General features: G+C 41.3%; 1 protein-coding gene across 2 annotated transcripts in view; it reads right to left on the minus strand.

Moving 5' to 3' along the window:
• Positions 1–24,034, minus strand: part of DOCK2 (dedicator of cytokinesis 2) — a 417,345-nt gene that overhangs the window by 378,054 nt on the left and 15,257 nt on the right. Inside the window, exons 2-6 of one of the 2 annotated variants that reach the window (XM_007077642.3) lie at positions 19,025–19,108; positions 8,787–8,827; positions 7,684–7,739; positions 7,095–7,191; positions 4,291–4,439 (exon numbers count right to left, since the gene is read on the minus strand). In XM_007077642.3, the coding sequence (XP_007077704.1) occupies positions 4,291–4,439; positions 7,095–7,191; positions 7,684–7,739; positions 8,787–8,827; positions 19,025–19,108 (427 nt within the window). Of the gene's footprint in view, positions 1–4,290; positions 4,440–7,094; positions 7,216–7,683; positions 7,740–8,786; positions 8,828–19,024; positions 19,109–24,034 lie in introns of both variants that reach the window. The other variant, XM_042992600.1, reaches the window with a different exon arrangement.

The raw sequence follows: 24,034 nt of genomic DNA on the forward strand, positions 1-24,034 counted from the left end.
TTACCCACAGCTTGCTCATTAACTCTTTGACTTCCAGGCCACAAGGTTTCCCCTGCTTGGTGTTGATTTGTTGCAACAGCATCTGCCATTCTGATTGGCATCAGTGATACTAGTAACAGCAAATGCACAGCACTTGCAGTAAGCTCACATATGTTAAATATTTTACATATGCTAATGCACTTAACCCTTACAAAAACCTTATGAGGCATATATACTGTTAACATACCCATTTTACAGATGAAGAAAAGACCAAAATTATAGGGGCTAATTAATTTGCCCAAAGTCTCATAGTTAGTTAAAAAGTAATATGGCATCCTGGTCTGACTCTTAACCTCTATGGTATACTTTCTAAATAGGAGGTGCTTAGGCGTGGTACTGGATTAGGGGACAAGGATAGGTTTGCAGAGGCCTTGATGTGAGGCTGCTTTTGCACTTGATGTTGAGATGGAGGGCCTCAGCTGTCTATACAAAGAGAGCTGGTGGAGACTCTGAGAAGGTCAACAGGAGTCCTGCTTAGGCACCACTACTGAGTTCCATATTCTGCAAGGGCAGCAAAGACAAGTGAAGGAGACGACGTTTTCATCTCTTATTTGAGAACTGGCCTGAGAAGCACATCTCTCATCTCATCCAAATGCAAACAGAAGGGAGCCAAGGTTCACCCATTTGTCCACATTCATTAGGAGATTAACTTCCAACTAGATATGACTCATAACGTTGCACAGCCATGCTGCCGAACAGGCGATGCTACGGGGGTATAAATGCTTTCAACTAATGCTGAGCAGAGACTCGCGTGACCTCAGAAAAGATGGAGCATAGCCAATACATAATTTAATGCCAAGATCTCTCTAGTTCTTTCTCTTCAAAATTTATCAAAGTGGATTCGGTTCTAAAATGTATGAATAAAACATTCTCTGGGTCCAGCTATCTTGGGATTTGGAGGAGTCATTTGAGGATTCCTCACTTCTTGGAGACCAGGAAGCTTGCCCATTACCAGTCTCGTGTGGAATTTTAGCAGCTTTAGTAGTCACAGGCCGGGCTGTCAGGATTCCCACAACCCAGGGTCAGGAGAGGCTGTCTCCCAACTGAACAGCAGACCATTTGCTTTGGAGAAATGAGCATTTTAGCAGTTTCTTCTCAGAGGTAGCCCCACACTGCTCTCTTCTGTTCGAGAAAGTGATAAAATGAACTGAAAACAAAGGCAGGGGAAGAAGCTCCCACTGCATGCATTTTCCAAAAACAAAAAAATTTTAATGGTAATGAAAACAGAAGTGGCTCCTTATGTGGCTCCAGATCGTCTGGACAAATCCAAACTTCTTTACTTGGCACTTAGGCCCTCAAGTTTCCAGCCCCTGTCTGCCTTCCCCTCCATGCTCCCATTCTCTGAGCTCCTCCCATTCTCTCTCTCTCTCTTTCTCCTTCTCAATTTTTGTCCTAATAATCCCCACTAGTTTTGTTACATTAGGGCAGATGCTAGCCACCTGCCTGTCTCCTCCCACCCCCAGCCCCCACCTTCTGGTCCATGCTTCCTGCTCTCATGAAATGCATGAATTCCTACTCAAGAGTCTGTTCACTTCTCTCTCTCCCATATTAATCCACAGTCCTTGGAGGCAATAGAATGCAGTAGTCAAGCACTTGAATTCTAAAGCCAACCTACTTGGTTCAAATTTCAGTCATCTGGGGAAAAATGACCTAATCACTCTTTGAGCCTCAGTTTCCTCATCTGAGAAACAGAGACGATAATAGCACCTACCTACCTCATAGAGTTGTCATGGAACCTAACCGAGTTAATGCATGAAAAGTGCTTAAAACAGCGCCTGGCAGGTACTTAGCAAGTTATTGTTGGTTCTCACTGCTTGCTTTTTGTTGTCCATATAGTGGCTGTTTTTTGTAAATGTTTTTGTAAATGTCTGTGTCCTCGAGGCCTAGCATGTGCTCAAAAAGTTTGATGTCTGAATGAAGGAACAAAGAAGAGAAACAGGCTGATTCTGGTCAGTCCTCCATCACTTAATTCCTGGTTCAACAGCCTGAGGATGATGTACCTCACCACAGCTCCTGACACTCTGCCCAGAGGTCTGCCCTTTTGGCTTTCAGGAAGCCACCCAACCCATATCAGAGCTCTGACCTCCCAAGACACCAGGCCAGTGTTAATTGGAGGTGTCCAAATCTCCCTCCCTGCCAGCTGAAGTCATCAGGAAAGGGAGGCAAGAATCATGGGCCACCCCCCGGCTCAGGGCCTCAGTCTCCAAGGATGCCTCTCACTTCCCCAAAGGGAACTGAAACTGAAAGCTCAGGGTTGGTTGAGGCAATGCTGCAGAGACACAACTGAAGGGGGCAGGCGCCCTCCTCCTCTTTCTCCTCTCACCAACATTCATGTATTCATCCAGTCATCATTCACTGAGTGCCTCCTGTGTGCAGACCCTGTTCCCGCCACAAGAGATGAATTAAATGGTCACTGTATTAGAGAGTGCCCATCACAGCAGGGGAGACAAGCCAGTAAAGAGGTGATTACTCTTGGGGTGCTAAGGGCCTACAAGAGCACCTAACCCAGCCAGGGGTGGGTAGGGGAAAATCAGAGAAGGCTTCCTATGGGTGGTGACCATTTCTTCCATCCTTGGCCCCTTTTCTTAGGAACCCTGTGAAGAAACATCTGAAGGTCACAGATGCCATTATTGCAAAGCAGCAAAACTCCCTCACTTCTCACACTCTCAGCTGCGACTGTACTCAGCTAAAGATGTCACCACACCAACGGTGGCAGCAGCTGTGTGGCAAACTCTTCCTGTCGCTCTGGGATGATGTGCATTATAAGCAGATTTGGACACGCTTGCCAGCTGCCAGCAGGGGAACCGGCAGAGGGACCATGCTTCTGGGATGGGAAGCAGGTGTAAGCTGGACCCACTGACTTTCCTAGTGCATATGGATCTTCTTCCTCAGTGCATATGACAAAAGCAAGAAAGCCTGGCTGCTAAGAAATTTTCTTCTTACTCCCATTGAATAGACTCGTTCTACTTCCCCCTCGGACGTAAGTCCCAGCCTTCTGACCCATTTCACAATCCTCTAAACATGCCATGCTCTGTCACACACTACTGCCTTCCTTTTTTTTAGCCTACTTAACACTTCTTTATTTTTCAAAATTCCCCTCAGGGTTACCTCCTTCAGGAAGCCTTCTTTGACTTCCTTCTCCATGGCGAATTAAGAGTACTCTTGCTTGGTAAGCCATCAAACTTAACACAATACATAACAATAGTTTACTTGTAGCTTCCTCCTAACCAGACTGGTCTCTTAGCAGACAGGAACTTTGACATCTACAGCCTCAACAGCTGGCAAGATATCAGGCCAATCATAAGCGTTCAATACATGTTTGTTGTTGGGATGAATAAATAAACAAGTAGAATTTGGAGGGCATCCAAATGCCGGGAGAGGGGGTGAAGATTTATAGTTCTCCAATGCTAACCAGGTACCATAGTGGAGAGGCCCATGGACTCTGGAGCCAGACTGCTTGATTCTAAATTCTGGTTCTGCCATTACTAGCTATGTGATTCTGGACAAATTACTTGACCTCTTTAAAAGCCTTCGTTTCTTCATCTCAAAAAAAAAAAAAAAAAAAAAAAAAAAAAGTGCGGAAAATAAAACTGCATGCCCCATAGGGCTGTTATAAGATTTAAATAAGACAATAAATGTAAAACACTTAGCATCAAGCCCCGTGCATAACAACTCAGGTTAAATGTTACTTTATAATATTATTATCACTACTATTATTATCAGTGGGTTGTCCTGCCTCAAAAAATTGTTTCATGTTCTCCTTAACTTCAGAACATCTAAATTCCAACCCTGCTTCTTCCCTTTTGAGGAAACGCTTTTGTGACTATGCATAGGAGTTAGCTGATGGCATGTGGGGTGGATAATTTAGGATGGGGGAAGGGACATTTAAATCTCACACTGGGATTTAAGGGAGAGTTTTGTTAAGTGCAGGAATAAAATGACAACTAAGCCAAAAGTGAACCAGCATGACTGTGTTCCCCAGCCCCTCGGAAGTAGGTTAAATGAGTGCCCTAAATCTCTCAGCCCAGTAATAACCCCTGTAAAAGCAAGCCCTCCCTCCACTTGCATGTCCCCAGATCCCACCGGGGTGATAAGAAAGGCACACAAGCATGGCGTTGGTAACAGCCTTCTCTCAAATAGAAAGTGGCAAACTTGTATCTAAAAATGAAACCAAGCTTCTCTGTAGGGAGACAGGAAAGAAGGGGGGTGGGTAAGAGAAAAGAGCATCTTTGCAGACGAAAGAGAGGTTACTTGTTGCCATAGTCTATTTTGGATGTGACTTTCTGCTTCAGTTCCTTCAACTCGTCCTTAGGCAGAGTTCCTGAGAGGAGCTGGGACCGCCACTCCATCAGGTCGTACATCATGGCCTGCACCTGCAGGAACCGATCCTTTTTGCTGGCCTATGAGAAAAAACAATGCACAGTCACCTGCACCGAGGGTGTGTGTGGGTATCTATGTGGTAAACTGTGCCAAAGTCAGACATGTTCAGGGGCCATGACTTGAGCATCTCTCCTGGCCCCTACCCAGCTACAAAGGGATTAGGCGGTAGTCTCAGTCATCCACAAAGTTCCTCCCCCTGGGCCCCAGGGATTTCCAGAAATGAAACTAATAATCCCAATCACTTCTTGGTTAAAGAACGGGTGATTTCTGACTCTTATCAGAAAAGATACTTGTTGAGCGTCAATGCCATGAATATCTGCTGTAATGCAGGTCCCAGTGCTCAGGACATTTAAGGCTGGAAACTAGGGCCATTTTTCTGGTGATAGAGACCTATTTATAGGGCAGCAGTCCCCCAAGTGTGACATGTGCACAACCTGTGGGACACAACAGCTTTTGGTGATAGAAAGACACAATGTTAAATAACATGGATGCATATGGTGATTTTCTTCCATTCTTCTTCCATCCTTCTGTACAAAGGAAGGAGAAAGGTGCAGTTTCATGGTAATGTTGTCTTTAACCCCTCTCTCACATTTGTCCATTTTTTTTTTAACAAAGAGAGAGGTCTTCAGCTCAGAGCTTTTGACAGTTACTATAGCAAGCACTTAATAACATTGACTTGTTTTCATTGTATTTATTTGATAATGTTCTTCTAATTGTGCCAAGCACTTTTGGCTTTCCATTTGGGAAAGCATGTGTGATATAATAATATATATAAATATATATAATTTTATTTATATATATATAATTTTATATATATATATATATATATATATATATATGTATATATATATAGTTTGTTCTTTGTCCCCAGTTCTTGGCACAGAGCTCCTAAAGCCCTTGGAACATCCTGAGTGATAACAGCATTTTTTTTTATTCATAATGAGCACCTTTTGACCATACCTGAGTTTACGCTAATGATGTGACTCCTGATGGTCCCCTAGACAGCTTCAGGATGGGGGCTGAATGTGAGAGGAACCCACTATGTGATTAGAGAGTTGGAACTTTCAGCCATACCCCCCTCACTCTTCCCTTCAGGGAGGGGGGAGGCTGGGGATGGAGCCTAATCACCAATGTCCAACGATTTAACAATCATGCCTATGTAATGAAACTTTGATTAAAACTCTCAATCAGTAAGGTTCCTAGCGCTTCCCAGATAAGCATGCTTCGTGCAGAGAAAGTGGCATGCCCAGAGAAGGCATGGAAGCTCTGTGCTTACCCACCCCATTCCTTTACCTGTATATATCTTCCTTTTGGCTTTTCTGCATTGAAGCCTTTATGGTAAAACAGTAACCATGAGTACAGCTCTTTCCAGAGCTCTGTGAGTTGTTCTAAGGAATTACAAGCCCCCACATAGAGGTGGAGAGGAATGATGGACCCCTGAATTTGTATTAAGTTTGGACAGAAGTGTGGGTAGCCTGGGAACCTGGGACTTGCAACTGGCATCCTAAGTGAGGGCAACCTTGTAGGACTCAGTCCTTAAACCTGTGGAATCTGAAACTGACTCTGGGTAGGCCGTGTTAGAACTGAATTGAATTATAAGGCATCCAGTCAGTGTTGGAGAATGGGAAGTTGTTGTTGGAAGGCATGGAAGGCTGTACAATTTATTAAGTAAGTTATTTTAGTTTACTAAAAAGGGAGCCAATTTAGGTATTAAGTAAATATTGTACAGGTGGTACATAGACACGGCAAGAATCATGAAGGTGATACTGAAATACCGGAAGTTTAAGGTTCTCTTTACTAGGGCAAAGGGCACAATGGACTTGATATTTAAAGATTTTTTAAGGGAAAATGCCAAGTTGCCACATTGCGTGTGTATGCTATGTTTAAAAGGGAGTAGTGGAGGTGAATAATTAACTGCTTTAGCTTCAAGTCACTGTTCTCCCCCTAAACTTTCCTAACAACTTTTGGGAAACCTATACAACTGGATGTGCCAATTACCATATAATACGAAGTATCCACACGGGAGTTGATATTTATGACCATAAAAGTTAAGTCTACAAATAGCATGTGTACATACCAGCAGGTGAACACAGGGCTGTAACAAAGATGCGGTAAGCCCCGGTTGACATTTTCAACTCTCAGCTTACTGGTTTTCTTAGCTAATTGCTTTCATTAGGAAGTTTAGAAGCATCAAAGGAGGATTTAAAATTAGATTTGCTTCAATACAGGGAAAACACATGTAAAATGCGCTCTTTGTTTTTCCAGGGTCAAAACTTATTCACAGATCTAAGGACAATAACCATTAGTTAATTAAAATATAAGACGGTATTTCTCAAGGTATTGTCAGTAGACTACCAAATTAAAGTCCCCAGGGTTTATTAAAATGTAATAAAAAGTCCCATTAAAGGAAGCTTTATCTTTTAACAAAAACTTTTGCACTAGTTTTAAAGCCGAAGGATCACATCAGACCCCCGTTTATTATGGCTCAGTCACAAGCTTGCTGTGTGGCTTTGAGAAAGTTACCTAATCTCTCTGGGCCTCGATGTACTCCTACTGTTTGTTCTCTACTATGCTGCCGAGGCCACCTTGGCCTGCCCTGCTCAAGGATGAATTCCAAATGTGAACCATACAGAGACTGCAGGAAGCATCCCAGGGATCAGGGTTTTGAGTCTCACCACGTAGAGCTGTTTCCAGATGCTGCCCCACTCCCAAAGTGTCGTTGTCACTTCTTGTGCCAGAGGAATTTCTGCAGGAATGATGTTCTCGATATTTCTATTTAAGGTGGGAGACAGAACTCTGTGAAATTGAGACCCAGGTGCTAACAAGATAAAATGCTGGCAAATTTGCATTAAGCTGCAGCTGCTAAGAGGGCCCTTGTTGGCAAGAGACTGAACCGCCTCCAATAGCCACACCAATTACATTATGCAAATGCAAGGAGCTTCTTTTTTAATGTCCTCCTTCACTAGGGTGGGCCCTTCAAGCTCGTTATTCAGGCTTAATCTACTTTAATATAGTTCAAAGGCAGCTGCCAGTGAAAAGTTTGATTCTCCAACTTCCTAATACTCCCTCATCATCAGGTCTGAACAGCAATCAACTTGGATTAGATCTCCCATTTCATGAGGAAAAGGAGACACACAAATAAACATGGGCACGAAGAAGAGGGATCAGCTGATTCACATCTGCCAAGTTAGGTTTTCAAAGCAGACAGGACAGAGGCACCTGGGAGCTGTGGCAGGGTCAAGTCTGGTGAAGAATGACAAATACCTTCTTTTCTCCACTGTCACTTCCTTGATGTGGATAAAGGATTTAGGGAAAATGCCCTGTTGGGAATAAAATAAGATAAAATAAAATAAAATGACATATCCTTACAGAAATGACCTGAGGCCTTTGTGGTTTTTCCCAAAAGCTATTGACTGGTAAAAACCCTCCAACTTTAAAGGAATAACTCATTCTCTTAGGTCTAGTTCTTTCTAGCCAGTTCTCCACCAGTTGTTCTAGATCTCATAATAGCCCTAGAATCCCGAGGATGCTTCAGTCCTTTTTTGGACAAGACAGGACAAAAAAAAAAAAAAAGACTCGCTCTAAGAGAAACAAGGTGCTTTGTCTCTCCCCTCTCCTGCCCAATTCCAGGAAAGCAGTCACTCTTCACAGTCACAAATAGCTAGAAGGTCAGGTCCTAAAGCAACAGTGTCCTTGGTTGCATGTGGGCTATTTGATATAAGACCTATTTTTCCCTGGATTTATTTCGTTGTTCTTTGGACAGCAGAGTGGGATCATGCCTCCCAATACAGCAATGCCAGAGAGGAGGGAAGAAGTGTCTTATTTTCTTGCCCCATAAGCTTGTCTCAGTTAGCAAGAGAAGTTTATCAATTACTTGCAAATTCCTTCATAAATTAACCAGGGTGCCCGCTGGAGGCATCTGCGTCCACCCTAGGTGCCCGCTTTCATGGAGATGATGGCATAACATGGGGTTGGAACAGGTGAACTCCCCAAAGGCAGAGACTGGACTTGTCTCTGTGAGGGGAGGAAATGATGAATGCACCCAAACAACTCTAGAGAAAGGCAGCAGAAGATAAATTTCAAACAAAACATGTACAATTCCATGGGGAGTCAAGGAAGGGGGAAATCATATGCAACTGGCCTATCAGAAAAAGTCAGAAGGAACGAGAGCTGCAGAGGTTAGCCTTAAGTGGAAGGGAGCTGAGACACAGCAAGTGCCGAGGTGTAGAGGTGGAAAAGCGCAGGACACAAAGGAGAGATGAGACAAATGTGCTGATGAGCCACAGAGGTTGGTAATTGCCCAAAGGGATTGCAGCATCATATAAAGACATCCAGTATTGTTTCAAGTAAAAACGAATTGACCTTACCTGTAACATTTTGTGCTTTAGGAGGTATCCCCTATACCAATCTGCAAAGAGAAAATAAACAAACAGGTCTCTTATCTACTCTTACAAGCTTATTGCTGGTTTTTGTTGTTGTTCTGCTTGTTTTTAAGTAGCAAAGAAACTACTGTGAGGTGCTTTAGACCTCAGGCACAAATCCAAGTCTGGAAGGCCCTAGGCTTCAACAAGCTGTTGAAATCATTGCCAACATCTCCAAAAATCATCTAAAAATACAGAGATCTCACACAACAATGCGAATTTCCTCCTTTTGTAAAAATAGGAGGCCCAGTGACAGTGGCTAGTGCTTCCCCATGGCCTCAGTAGGCTGACGGCGAGGAGCAGCTGGTCTCATCACACAGAACAGGTGCCTCAACTCACCAGCCTCCACCCAGCCCCTCACTTATTCCCATTACCTGCCTGGGCCCCGAATTCAGATGCATGCTTCAACCTCTTCCTTAGAGACGTACAAAGGCTGAGGGAGTTTGGCAAACATACTAAAATAATACCCACAGTTTTAACAGCAGCAAATGGTGTCTAATATGTGATTTGCAAAAGTTAGTCATTACAAAACAGACAAGTTCAGAGATGGGTAAAAGGACAGGAATTTTAAAAGATTCTTCCCTTTGCAAGAACTTCAAAAATGATTCAATTAACAGAAATCCAAATTATACACAGTCTCAAACAAAATGAGCCTCGGTGTAGCAAGTATTGATGACTATAATGAGCCCACTGGCCTTTGGAATAATTCAAGCACAGCCAAGTGGTGGCATTTGTCATCTTTGTAAATAAAAAGCGTCTGTCAGGAGCCTCATTAGCAAACCCTCATTACTGGGCTGACAGATTGTTGTCGAAATATGTTCTCAACAGACATACATGCAAGCCCCCAAACAAACAAGTTGAAATGCAAAGTCACCATTCACAGTCATGAGGCAGCTTGAAGGTCAGGTCCTAAAGAAAACTCAAAGCAACAGGTGCCCACAGTGGCTCCTATTTTGAGAAACAGAAAGAAAGGGAAGGAGAGAAGGAGAAAAGGAAGGAGAGAAGAAAAAAGTTAGAGAAAAGGAATCTCCAGTTTGGAATAAAGTACTGTTTTAGGCACTCTTCATGTATGAAGTCTCTTAACCCTCGTGACCGCGATGAGGTAGGAACTATAATTATCCCATTTTACAAAAGAATGACCTACCTGAGGCAGAGAGAAGTTAAATAATTTGCCCAGGGTTACACAGCTAATAAGTGACAATGTCAGGATTTGAATGCACATGGCCATCACACTGCGCTTCCTGTCTGATGCAGGAAGGAGTATGATGGTTGCCTAATATTTCCGTCCTCTCAATATCTGAATCCCCAAAACTATATCCCTACTAAGCTACTTTCCAGCTGAATACTTCCAGTGCTGGAAAACATCATGAGGCATCACATTCTATGTTTACACTCCTAATAATCTGTCCATAACTACTGGTAATAATTAACCATTAGCAATAGCGTCAATGCTGGTAAAGGTTTTGTTTTGTTTCTTTCAAGTTATAAATTAATCTTCACAATAATCCTATAGAGTAGATACTATTATTGCCTTAGTTTTGCAAGTGAAAATAGAGAGGCACAGAATGATTAGGCAGCTTGCTCATGGTCACACAGCTAGTCGGTGATGTAACTAAGATTTAAACCCAAGCATCTGACTCCACAGAGATGACACTCCACAGCCGTGCACTATAACAACTCCTTTGTTTGCAGTTCTACCCCATGCCACCAACTAAATAAGAACATCTTTGGAATATTACTAGCCACCATTTTTTGATTGCTTAATATAGGCAAAGCTGTATGTTAAGTGTTGTACATGCATTTTCTCATTTAGTCCTCATATCAATACTATGAGCCAAGTATCATCATTCCCATTTTATAGATGAAGAAATTGAAATTCAAGTCAGTTGATGTACTGAGCCAAATCACACAGCCAGGGTTCAAGGGCAAATCTGTATGGCTTCAAAGCCAGCCCTCAATGCTTTTCTGCCACATTAGCCACTGTGTGATGAGTACATATACAGAAAAAGTTCTCTTAGAGCACAAATACAGACAAGGGTCTCATAGTTGTAGTGACCTGAATCTACTTGACGGCCAAAGCCACCAAAATCTACCAGAGACTAGGAAAACAATCAAGGGACCAAAAGTCCCTACCCAGAGCTCATGCGCACATCTGCTTCTCCATGACAGGATCTCCATGATCAGGATCCCTTGAATCCCTGGTCCAGGAACTCTGCCTGCTCAGACCCTTGAGGCTCAGTTACCTACGGACGCCTTGTAGCTTTTCTGATTCTTAGAACTTCAGCTCACTCCTGAGCAAGGAATCTATTGACTATTACCCAGCATACACGTTCTGTTTCCAAGATTCAAGTTCAATCAACACTGATGGTTCACCTACTATGTACATGACACTGGGCTAAGTACTTTCAGAAATAAATATCCTGTGATCCTTGATGAGAAGGGCTTATTACCACCTCCACTTGCAAGATAATTATAATGCATTGAGTGCATCAGGGCTCTCCTTAGGACTTTTTTCTGACATCTCCACCTCTGCTGGGCCATTGACTTCCATGACTCCTGATGTCGGCTCCCTAATCTGGTCATCTGTCAGCTATATCTGGCTGTACTCCAAGACCTGACCAGGCAGATAAAAATAGTTGGCATCCATAGCAAAATGCACAACAATGAACACCATGATCAAAAGCAGGCACACAGCACTTGCCATATCCCAGGACTTGCCCCCAGGCTGAACACATTTTCCTATTAAATAATAGCAACCCCATCCATGAGATAAGCACTTCTGTTTTAATAGGGAACTCACAAAGTGCATCCTGGGGGAAGATGAGAAAAGGAAAATGTTTACCATTCTTCGTGACAGTTAGAAAGTACCAATTCTTCAAACTGTCCTCCCTTCCCACATCCCAAATACTAAAACAAAATGTACCTAAATTCTCTAATCATCTAGCATCTGTGGAGAGTAGGGAGAAAGTTGAGGAGAGATTAAAAATATCCCAGGATAGAGACGACTGGGTGGCTCAGTCGGTTGAGCGTCCGACTTCAGCTCAGGTCATGATCTCACAGTACGTGGGTTCGAGCCCCGCATTGGGCTCTGTGCTGACAGCTCAGATCCTGGAGCCTGCTTCAGATTCTGTGGCTCACTCTGAATCTGTCCCTCTTCCGCTCATGCTCTGTCTCTCTCTCTGTCTCAAAAATAAATAAAGCATTAAAAAAAATTTTTTTAAATATTCCAGGACACTAAAAAAAAATCGGTGGCCTAAAGATCCAGTCTTCTCTCTATCTATAAGCAGCATAATTTTTGGTCATGTCACTAAAGCCTGAATGTTTTCATCTATAAAATGAGGGAAATAACATGCACCCCACAGGGTGTTACAAAACTATTTTTAAAATATGATTATGAAGTAAACCATCTAGTAAAGGTATAAAACCTTGGAGGGGAGGAAAACACCAATTTCAGGATAAATATTACCTACAGTATGGACAAAAAGACAAGAATAGAATAGAGGAGGGATAAACAGAGGGTTTCAAATGCATCTAAAGTTTTTATTTCTTGAAGTCTGAAGTAAACATTGCAAATTTTAATATTTGTTTATTGAGTGGCAATTGCTTGAATGTATTTTACTTTCCTGTATGATTTTGATTTCCTGTATAATATTAACATCAGATATAAGTTAGCAGTTATCAGTGGTTAAGAGTGTGCTCTCTGGAAGCAAAGCTCAGATTTGTATGGAGATCTACAACTTACTGTCTGTGTGATCTTAGACATTTCTCTGAGCCTCAGTTTTCTTATCTGTAAAATGGAAATAATAATAGTGTCTGTCTCATAAGGTTGAAGTTAGATAAGGAATTCAGAGTTTGTCCAGTGCCTGGCATATGGTGAGTGTTCAAAATTAGTAAATATCATTCTCTCTTTTAAAAATCAAAAATCATCATCAATAACAACCACTACCAGAGAAAGTTGGCAGGGCATATTTTCTATTTTATTTACAAAATGTACAGATTTTTTTTTAAGTTTATTTATTTATTTTGAGGGCAGGGAGGGATAGAGAGAAAGGGAGAAAGAAAGAATCAAGCTGAGCCCAATGCAAGGCTCGAACTCACAAACTGTGAGATCATGACCTGAGCAGAAAACAAGTCAGACACTTACTCGGCTGAGATACCTGGGCGCCCTGAGAACCTACAGATTTTGAATACCATCACTTTTTCCCAGTGAAGTCCCAACAAAGTAAATGACACATGCTTCAAGTTCAACAAAATAGAAGTTTACTGATGATTTTGCCTCACCCTCATTCAGAAGAGAAGTTCACTTTCACAGGACCTGTCTCTAAAGCAGACTCAAACAAAGGGACATCTCCCTGCAGAGTGGCACTTTAAAAGGATGCCCTGTCAAATGTTCATCAAGACCCTCTCTTACCCTAACAGTAAAGAACTTTGATCACTCTCAGTGGAGTTGTTAGTACGGAAGCTGCTACATGGCTCCGGGTCCACCCTACTCTGCGAGTGGTAGATTCAAAATTCTCTTTGCAAACCTCTTGGCAGCCCAACAAGAATGAGGTAATGCACACATGCCAACTTAGAAAGAGCTCCAAATATTTTTAAGTGAGAAAAGCAAATCTCAGAGTGGGATGCACAGTGTGGTCCCATTTCTAGGAAACAACCAAAGCTATGCCTTACCTTAAAAAGCAAAAGAAACTATGTGGGCCTCCTCCCTCATACCTTCCCTTTGTTTCATTTTACTGGTGAACAAAATTCAAAAGTTCCTTGGGAGCTACTGTACAGAAATTTCATTCTCTTCCCACTAAGAGCGGGCCCCCATGACCCAGATGAGCGTATTTATCAGTAGATGGAATGAGACTTGACCTGTTGTTCCAGAAAGAAAGCAAATAATTCTAGGGGGGGCATTTAGTCCCTCTGAAGGGCTTAGAAAGAAGAGTCTAAATAAGCAGGATTCCTCCCCAAAGACCATCCCCCACCATAGTGTATGTCATCAGAAAAGAAAGAGAGACAGACAGAGAGACACAGGGGTCTTTGGAGGTGGTAGTCACTGCCTTCAGAGTGCTTGGTATAGCTTCCCCAACCCACAAGCCAGATCCAGGCATGAGGGGTAGAGTCCAGGAGATTCACAGCTAGGGACATTTGGCATCTCATACCCCAGCTACATGACTATTCATGCAGGGGACTGGCTGATCTTTGGGCTTATTTGATCAAGGAAGACAGAGATTTGGAAAGAAAGCACCCTAAACTCCCTCCCACCCCCAGCCTTGCTTAAGCTGGAGAAGGAGGGGAGGCATTAAACTGGATATAAGATTGAAATCTTCTTTTGAAATGTCATTAAATATCAGGAAAGATGTCAACCAAATATGACTGAAGGAAGTAAATGAGGAAAAATAACACTGATTTTTTTTTATGTTTATCCTCCCATAAGGACTTGTGACTGCTCAATAAACACATGTATTTTCCACATCTAAAATCAGAACATAGAATGTTTATGCTACCTCTGGGTAAAAAGGGCAGCCTGAGAGATATACTATGGACCAAAAAATAAGCATTAGGATATCTAAGGCTTAGCAACAATGGGTACCCTTCTGAACTGTTTGAATTTTCAACAGAACAAAATATTAAATTTAGTATAGGCAAGGAAGGGCTGGCCTCACCTATTCCAGGCAATCAGGAGCCAGCTTCCAGATTCCCTGGGCTATACTGGAGACAGATATACCTCCCAGTCTCCATGTGGCTGTATATAATGGGGGGAAGGATGGAATTAATCAACACAAAACACCTAAGAGTGTTCTAACATAGAGTCTAGCATGGTGCTAGACAGCTTCTCTACTTTCATGTTATCCTCATAACAACCTTAAGAACAGACAATGGTAACCCATTTCACAGGTAAGAAAACTGAAGCCCACCTACCCCAGACCATTCAACTAGTGGGTAGTGGAGCAGAGAATAACTTTCTGATTCAAAAGCTCATGATCTTTCCACTCCTTTTTTGTTTGTTTGTTTGTTTGTTTGTGGGGAGGATTTAAAAACCATCGAAAAGTACAAAAAAATAAACTAACAACCACTCACATTCCTACCACCTAGAATTAATCATTACTAATATCTGGAGATGGGTGCTTCACATCTTAAAGACTATATTATCTTTTTTGTCTAAAATAGATATGGGCTGTTACAAAGAATTTAAAGTAAGCAGGAAAGTATAAATATAGAAGCTAAAAGAATCATCCTGAATCCCATTACCCATAAAAAGAAAAATATTATTAACATCATTTTAGTCAACTTCTCATTTATATTTATATACACAGAATGACAGATGGATAAATAGATAAAATATCATTTCCAAAAATTCTCAAAAATTAGCATATAGTAAAGATATTATGCAAATAAAAATCTCAAATACCAAACTTAATCTTATTTATTTGTATTTAATAAAAGAAAAAGAAATGGAGTGAAATTGAAGGAAATGTTGAAACTTTGATTAAATGTTTCTTCTTAGGGGAATCCTCTTGCACTGTTGGTGGGAATGCAAACTGGTGCAGCCACTCTGGAAAACAGTATGGAGGCTCCTCAAATAGTTAAAAATAGAACCACTGTATGACCCAGCAATTGTACTACTAGGTATTTATCCAAAGAATACGAAAATACTGATTCAAAGGGATACATGCACCCCAAAGTTTATACCAGCATTATCTTCAATAGCCAAATTATGGAAATAGCTCAGTATCCATTGACTCATAAATGGATAAACAAGATGTGGCATATACATACAATGGAAGATTACTCAGCCATAACAAAGAATGAAATCCTGCTACTTGCAGCAACATGGATGGAGCTAGAGAGTATTTTGCTACTCGAAATAAGTCAGTCAAAGACAAATACCATATGATTTCACTCACGAGTGGAATTTAAGAAACAAAACAAACGAGCAAAGGGGAAAAAAGAGGGAGGGCAGCAAACCAAGAAACAGACTCTTAACTATAGAGAACAAACTGATGGTTACCAGATGGGAGGTGAGTAGGGGGATGGGTGAAATAGGTGGTGGGGATTAAGGACAGCACTTGTCATGAGCACTGGGTGATGTACGAAAGTACTGAATCACTGTATTGTACACCTGAAACTAATATTTTTCTGCATGTTAACTAACTGGACTTTGAATAAAAACTTAAAAATAAAATTAAATAAATAAATTTCTCTTCTTTACACAAAAAAAATCCTGAAAACTCCTTAAAAATAGTTATGAAACACATTAAAAGATTGGCGTGGTTATAAGTTTTTAATTGTTCTGTTTAATTTCTGATATTGGCCAACTCTCTGTTAGGATAATATCATAAAGTTAATCTATTCCCTTCTACTCCTCACTGCTCAATTTTATGTGCTGTGTTTTTTTTTCTTTACATTGTCCATTTCCCTAACATTAACATTATTTTTGGTAGTCATAAATATTGTGACTTTTAATATCAATCTCTATAAATTCATTCATTTAGACTCCGTGCTCACCACTATTTCTTTTTATCACAGCCTTTTACTTCCTGTTTTATGAAATTTTGATTCATCTCTCAATTGGCTGGATTTTATTTTTCAATTAGGTTTCTATAAGAGGGTCTCATGAGCACACCCCCAGATCTTTTTACTACATCACCTTGACTAATTTTTGACTGACACTGTGGTTTTCACCTTTTTATGTTTGCCAGAAACAGGTTTTCAATCAGAATCATAGGCAGAACTTCGCATCTGCAAAGCAGACAGCACCGAACCTGATCTCAGAGCCTTTAGCTGTCCAAGGCCCTCAGGGAAACTTTAAGATCCCATAAATTCCAGTTTGAAAACTCCCTATGGATATGGATGCATGCATGATGAGTCTTGATAATTTATATACCAATGCTTCAGATAAATAGAATCATTTTAACAGACTTCTGAACATTGAATACACATTTTCAAAGTACTCATAAACTGGCAATCACTCGCTAAATTAATATGCCCAGCTCTTTCCAGAAAGGCAACGTGGCTGCTTCTTGCCAGGATACATTAAAATAAAACTAATAAAATAGAATTAAAAGAGGAAAACCAGAACCAAAGAGGTTAGCAACAAGGACACTAATCCCAAAGACAAATAAAGGTGGCTTGAGTCATCAAGTGTGACCTTTCCGAAGGTCAGGCACCAGGCCAGGCAAGGGAATGAAAGGCTCTGACTGTGTGCTACCCGTGTGGTCAGTTTACTGGCCTCAAGCTCGTTCTCCAGGAAAACGAAACGGAAAATACTTGTCTGAATCTCAAAATGTGGGACGCGGCAAATAATGACCAGGTTTTTTCATTGCTTTGGTAGCTGTGGAGTGAAAGAAAGGCTGTGGGCTTATACACATGGGGAGGGAAACACAGCCACACTCCTGTGTGACCCTCAGCGAGTCATTTCTCTTCCCTGAGTCTTGTTTCCTGACTTGCAGACGTGAGGCCTCACGCCTGTTTCTCAGGATTAGCATTCAGCAGCATGGGAGACACAGTGAGGAGAGTTGCCATCTGTTTATATTTTCATTCTTTGACCTTGCTGGTTACTTACAGTTTGCTTATCTGCCACTGGGTAGAACCAGATTTGTGAAAGATGGGTTGCAGTGTGGAAGGGGGCAGGGGGGTTGGAACCATATACTCTCCTTCCTGCCCCTGTCCCATTCACTCTGTGTGTAAAAGGTTTTAACAGGGCCAGACTGGGATTTTCAGAGGCCTGGACTCTAAAAAGTGCTTCGTTTCACCTCACATACAACCCAAAATAACAATAACACTAAAGGATAAGACAAATGTAAGGAAGGTGAACAAAGTTCTCATTTCTCCCATGATGACCCGGCTAAAGCTGTTTTGAAATATCAAATATCAAATTCTTTCCTCCTCACAAAAGCTTTTCTGCTTGTTTGCTTTTTGGTTTGCATGTGTGTGTGTGTGTATGCTTGTGTGTATGTCTGCATGTGTGTGTACGCGTATCTGTGAGTGTGCTGTGTATGCTTGTGTGCCAATCTGCAGAACAGCCTTGGAAGTTACATACAGCTAATCTGGCACTGGAGATAAGACCTGTCCTGTGGGTGGCTGTGAGGAGTAACTAGACTAGCATGTCAGCATTGTCCAGAATTTAGCACAGTGCCCCCACTGTGGTAAGCATCCAACGATGGCTAGTTCTATAGGCACCTCTGTTCTGGCTGGCTGTTTCCCCTGGAGGGGCTCTCCTTCACAGTAGCACACCTGTTTCCTGCCCACCCCTCACTCCCATCACAGCACAGGAGAGCATCACCTGAGGGATTAGCTGGGAGGGAGGGATGGGCCTGGGTGCTCAGTCCACTCACCTCTTCTTTCTTCTTCCTCTGCCCAGCTACAGGAAGGACATATGCTCTCCACACAGTCGGGTTAGTGGCAGGCCCAGGGAAGGGGAGAACTGTGGAGGTCTTGCTCTGCCAGTGACGACTGGGAGAGTCTGGCTCAGAGTGGCCGACACATTGGCAAGTTTCTTTAGTATTACACCCAAGCCACACTCCCAATATCAATTTTATCAATGACATAGGTGATATATTGATTCATAATGGCCTAAGTCATGGGTCCAAGGCCATTAGCTTTTGTGCAAGTTTTAAAGAGTACCCCTACGACCACCAGCACCACCATGGGTAAACACAGCCCAATACACGCTTGGCTTCACAAGAGAATGGCACCTCTGTGGGAAGAAAGAGATGCCACTTTGCCCAAGACAGGGCCCCCAGCTCGGTGCAGGGTGTGAGCACTGCTCCCTGGACCAGGCACAGTGCCTATACCACACAGTTGTGCATATCAGTTCTCCTGGAATCAAGGGTATAATTTCCTAAGCCCTTCAAACCCCTAATAGTGCTGATTTCCCTTTATAACCTTATTAGTATTGATACTAAGAAAGAAGGTGGGTGTCATAGGCCCTAAGAGCCCCATGGCTATGGCAAATGGACAGCACAACAAACATCAAACCACACAGTCAGCCCTTTGCTACTAAGCATAAATTCCTAAAATAACAAAGCATTATTTTCAGTACATTCAAATTACTAATATTATCAAAATTCATAACAGACCACACATAGCTCCAGGTTCCAAGAGAGGGCTGGAGGTGCTGGGTATATGCTGCAGGCATCCCAACACCATCAGCTAGGGGTCCTGGCATCCCTGGATCACCTGAGCCAGTGACTCACCTCCGCAGGTCTCCTGTATTCGCACCACATCACCAATCTGCAGGGAGAGCTGGAGGGCTCCACTCCCTTGGAAGTTGTATATGGCTGTGAAATAGAAGAGAGGGGCAGCCTGGTCAGACTTCTGGATACTGATAATCACTGCTCCTCCGTTTTCCCTGCCTTGAGTTTACCCAACACCATGCAGACTACATGGGCTAACAAGACTAATGCAGAACCCACTGCCTACCACAGGACTGAATGCAGCCCCAGCCTGGCTGCTAAAGGCCCTCACTCATTGACCAAACCTGACCTCTCCCAGCACAGGTTCTGAACTCCAGTCTGCATGACAAGAACGCTGTTTATATCATCTACCATAGGTTGACCTCTCACAGTGCACCAGGCATGTGCTCTGCACATCTTCTCATTCCCTTCTCACAGCAACCCTGTGAGGTATAAACTGTGATCCCATTTTGCAGATGGAAAACAGAAGTGCTGAAAAGTTAAATAATCTGGTGAAAATCATCAGGCCAGGAACTGACAGGAAAATCAGTATCTAACTTCCATATTCTCAACCACCATGATGAGGTACTTGCTGCTCCCCAATTACTCCCTCCTGGTGACAATAGCCTGACATCCAAGGATGTGCTGTCTCCCAATTTCCATTATCAGTGCCTGGGGGCAGTAGTTGGCTGTGAAGTAGCCAGAGTCCCCTCTGTGCTGTCAGAACCTCCGTTAACCCCTTGGAACATGACCTCATGCCATATCATTGCAGTGCGTAGGCCGTGCTCAGCATCACTTGCTAAGTGAAGACCAGGCCACATTGTTAATCCATGTTAGGGTTGCAGCCTACTTTCCAAAGGCTAAAAATGGAACCACCAGCTTAGTAGGTCTTCAAGAACAGAATAAGACACAATGCATGTGGGTTGATTTAAAGAAAGTCTCTCAGGAGGCTGAACAGTATGATCCTAGAATGTTGTCATCATTCATTCATGCAGTGAATATTCAGTAAGTGGCTATGATGTGCCAGGCACATGCTAGGCACTGATCTCACTCTATTGGTGAACACAGAAATAAATATAAGTTTACAAAAGATGATACATGTGAAAGAGAAACAATAGAGCCTGGTATAGAGTTATAGGGCACATCACATTTTGTTGGGGTATTTAGGAAAGGCCTCTCTGAGCTGATACACAAAGCAATTGAGCTGTTCAGCTGTGGGGACACTAAGGGAGGGGCATTTCAGGAAGAGGGAACAGCATGTGCAAAGGTCCTGAGGAAGGAAGGCACTTGGCATATTCAGACAACATCAAAAGAAACCTCTGTGGATGGAGTAAGATACGAGAGGAAAAGGTGATACAAGATGAGGCTGAAGAAGTAGGGACCAGGTCCCGCACAGCCTTGTGATGAGTTTAAGCTTTACTCCAAGAGAATGAGAAGCTGGAGGGATTTTATTTATTTATTTGGGAATAGATTTATTGGAATACAATTTGCCCATCTGAGGTATATAATTCAACAATTTATTCACAGAGTTGTGCAGGCATCACCATGATTAATTCTAGAACAATCTCATCACCTCGGAAAGTTACCCCAGCTCCAAGTGGCCACTAATCTACTTTCTGTCTCTACAGATATGTTTATTCTGGGCACTGCATACAAATAGAATCATATAATACATGGTCTTTTGTGACTGGCTTCTTTCACTCAGCAGTGTCCTCAAGATTCATCCATGGGGTAGCAACTGTTGCAACTCAATTTACTCCCTCTCCCACTGGTCCTCAGTTTCCTCATATGTCAACAAAACAAAATGTATTCAAAAACTACTTCTTCAGGTGACTTCAGCAAAAATGGCAGAGTAAGGAACTCCACGTGCCTGTCCCTCCAAAGAAGTAATGAGAAATCTGACAAAAGCTGTCAGAATCAACTGTATCAGAACCCTAGAAAATAGTCAAAAGTTTACATCAAGAAAATGCTTAATCAAGAAAAAGGCAACTGAAACCTGGTAAAGCTTTCCGGCATTTTAACTTACCCTTACTCCCCACCTCGGTGGTGGTCTTGAAAATGGTATTCTGTGTCCTTTGTGTGGGTTTCTAGAGCCAGACGGAGCAGAGAGGACCTTGTTCTAAGAAACTGTAGTTGTCTGTTTCGACCTGTGTGTGGGCTCCCCAAAAGATTAGAGCTATGAGCTTGTCCTTTATTATTGTTTATTATTTATGCTTTGGAGGAATGAGGGGAGTAGAAGTAAATTAAGTCAATGGTAAGACTACCAGGAGGACTCAGGATTCCTCTCATTTAGTTCAATCTATTATCTGCCCTGTTTGGTCACATGATTTATCAGCAATGAGCTTCTGTTTGGTTTGGAGACCACTGGGATTAGAGAGACAGAACAATGGCCATTTCATGGGCCTTTCCACATTTACTCTGCCTCCCTCCATCCAATCGCCACACATTAGCCAGAGCAATAGTCAGTGCAATGGGATTATATCACTCCCCTGCTTAACTAACACTCTTCTGTCTTCCCCCCACTGGCATGTGTATAAACAAAAGAGTCTATCCATACAATGGAATATTATTTAGCCACAGAAAGGAATAAAGTAGTTACAGTTACTACAATATGGATAAATATGGATTGAACAATACCCACATATACCAGGGGATCTGGAAGGCTATGCACATGGTTGGACATGCTAATAAAGGATGGAGAAGGCCGTAAACTCTCAACTCTGACTGACCTTCAAGCACCATGCTGTCAGGAAATGCAGGCAGGCTAAGGCAGAGCTGCAAGTGGCCTGGTTAAGTGTTAAAAGTATGCCCCAATACACACATACAGAGTCCAGCTGCAAACAGCAGATTTCTTTTCCTTTCAACTCCAGGCATTTGGAGATTTGAGTGACCATATTGCAACAAATAATACAGTCTTCACAAAAGTACTTTAGAAAAGTCATTAAACAAACAAACCATTATATCCTATATTAAGCAGCTACAACAAGCCCTGACAAGGAAGAGAATCTGACATCTGAGCTAGCACATTATAATATTCAAGATATTCAATTTTCAACACAAAATTATGAGGCATGTAAACAAACAAACAAACAAACAAGAAAGTATGGCCTATTCACAGAAGAACAAAAAGAAATTAATAGAAATTCCTCACAAACGATATACATTGGATTTATAAGAAAAAGACTTTAAATCAATTGTCTTTATGCTCAACTAGCTAAAGAAAACTATGGGCAAATAACTAAGTAAAACCAAAAGAATAATGTCGCATAATATAGAGAATATTATTAAATAGATAGAAATGACAAACTAATAAAATAGAAATCCTGTAGCTAAAAAATACAATAAAAAATGTTAGAGAGGCTCAATTGCAGACTTGAGCAGTCAGAAGAAAGAATCAATAACCTTGAAAGTAGGTCAGTTGAGATCAGCCAGCCTGAGAGGTAGAAAGAAAAGAGAATAAAGAAAAATGAACAGTGCCTAAGTGACCTGTGGGATACTATCAAGCACACAAACTTCATACAATGGGAGATTCCATAATTAGAGGAAAGAGAGATAAAGGAGTAGAAAGCATATTTGAAAAAATAATGGCCAGAAACTTTCATTTGATGGAAGACATAAATCTACAGACCCAAAAAGGTCAGTGCTATCTGAGCAAAATAAACACAGATATCCACACTGAGACATAATGGTGAAACTGTCAAAAAAAACAAAAACAAAAAAAAAACAGAGAATTTTAAAAACATCAAGAGAGAAGCAAATCATCATGTACAAAGACTCCTAAATAAAATTAATAAGTGATTTCTCTTTAGAAACCACAGAGGCTAGAAGGCAGTGGGATGTCATATTTAAAGTGCTAAAAGGAAAAAAAAAATCAACCAAGAATTCTATCTCTCAAAAAATTATTCTTCAAATATAAAGGAGAAGTTAAGAGATAAACAGAAACAGAGGTCCATCACTAATAGACAACTGGAAAGACAAATACATAAAATAATAATTATAAAATCTATAATACACACATATACACAATGTATAAAAATGTAATGTGTGACAATAACAACAAAAGGGAAGAGACAGATTTGTACAGAAGCAGAGGTTTTGTCTACTATTGAAGCTAAATTGGTATTAACTCAAAATATATTCTTATTATGATAGATGTTAATTGTGAACCCCAGGTTAACCTCTAAGAAAATAAGCAAAAAACAGAGAGAAAAGTAAATGAGAAAGGAATCAAATCAGTAAACTAGAAAAAATCAATTAAACACAAAAGAAGGTAGTAATGAATTGAAGAACAAAAAAACATGTAAGATACATAGAAAACAAATAGCAAAATGTTATAAATAAAACTTTCCTTATGAGTATTTACATTAAATGTAAATGAATAAAACTGTCTTGGCAAAAGGCAGAGATTGATAAAAAGATTATAAAACAATAACCAAACACACACAGACACACACACACACATACACACACACACCCCACCATGATCCAGCTGTATGTTATCTACAAGAGACTCACTTTATATCCAAAAATACAAGTTAGGTTCAAAGTAAAAGAATGGGGAAAAAAATGTTCCTTGCACATAGTAACAAAAAACACTGTAGTGGGTATGGTAATACTAGACAAAACAGACTTTAAGTCAAAAGTGTTTCAAGAGACAGAGTATCATATATTGGCAAAAGGGTCAACACACCAAGAAGATATAGCAATTATAAACAGATGTCCCTAATAACAGCACCAAAATGTATGAAGCAAACACTGACAAAATTAAAAGGAGAACTAGGCAGAGGCTAATAATAACCAGAGACTTCAATGTCCCACTATCAGTAATGTACAGAACATGTAAGCATAAAGTCAGTAAGAAAATAGAATATGTGAGCCATACTGTAAATAACCAGACCTAAAGGACATATACAAAATACTCCATCCTGCAACAGCAAAATGTACTTTCTTCTCAAATGCATATGGAACATTTTCTAGAATAGCCCATAAGTTAGGCCACAAAACACATCTCAATACATTACAAACACTGAA

Source organism: Panthera tigris, chromosome A1, assembly GCF_018350195.1.
Source record: "Panthera tigris isolate Pti1 chromosome A1, P.tigris_Pti1_mat1.1, whole genome shotgun sequence".
In the NCBI taxonomy this organism is placed as follows: domain Eukaryota; kingdom Metazoa; phylum Chordata; class Mammalia; order Carnivora; family Felidae; genus Panthera; species Panthera tigris.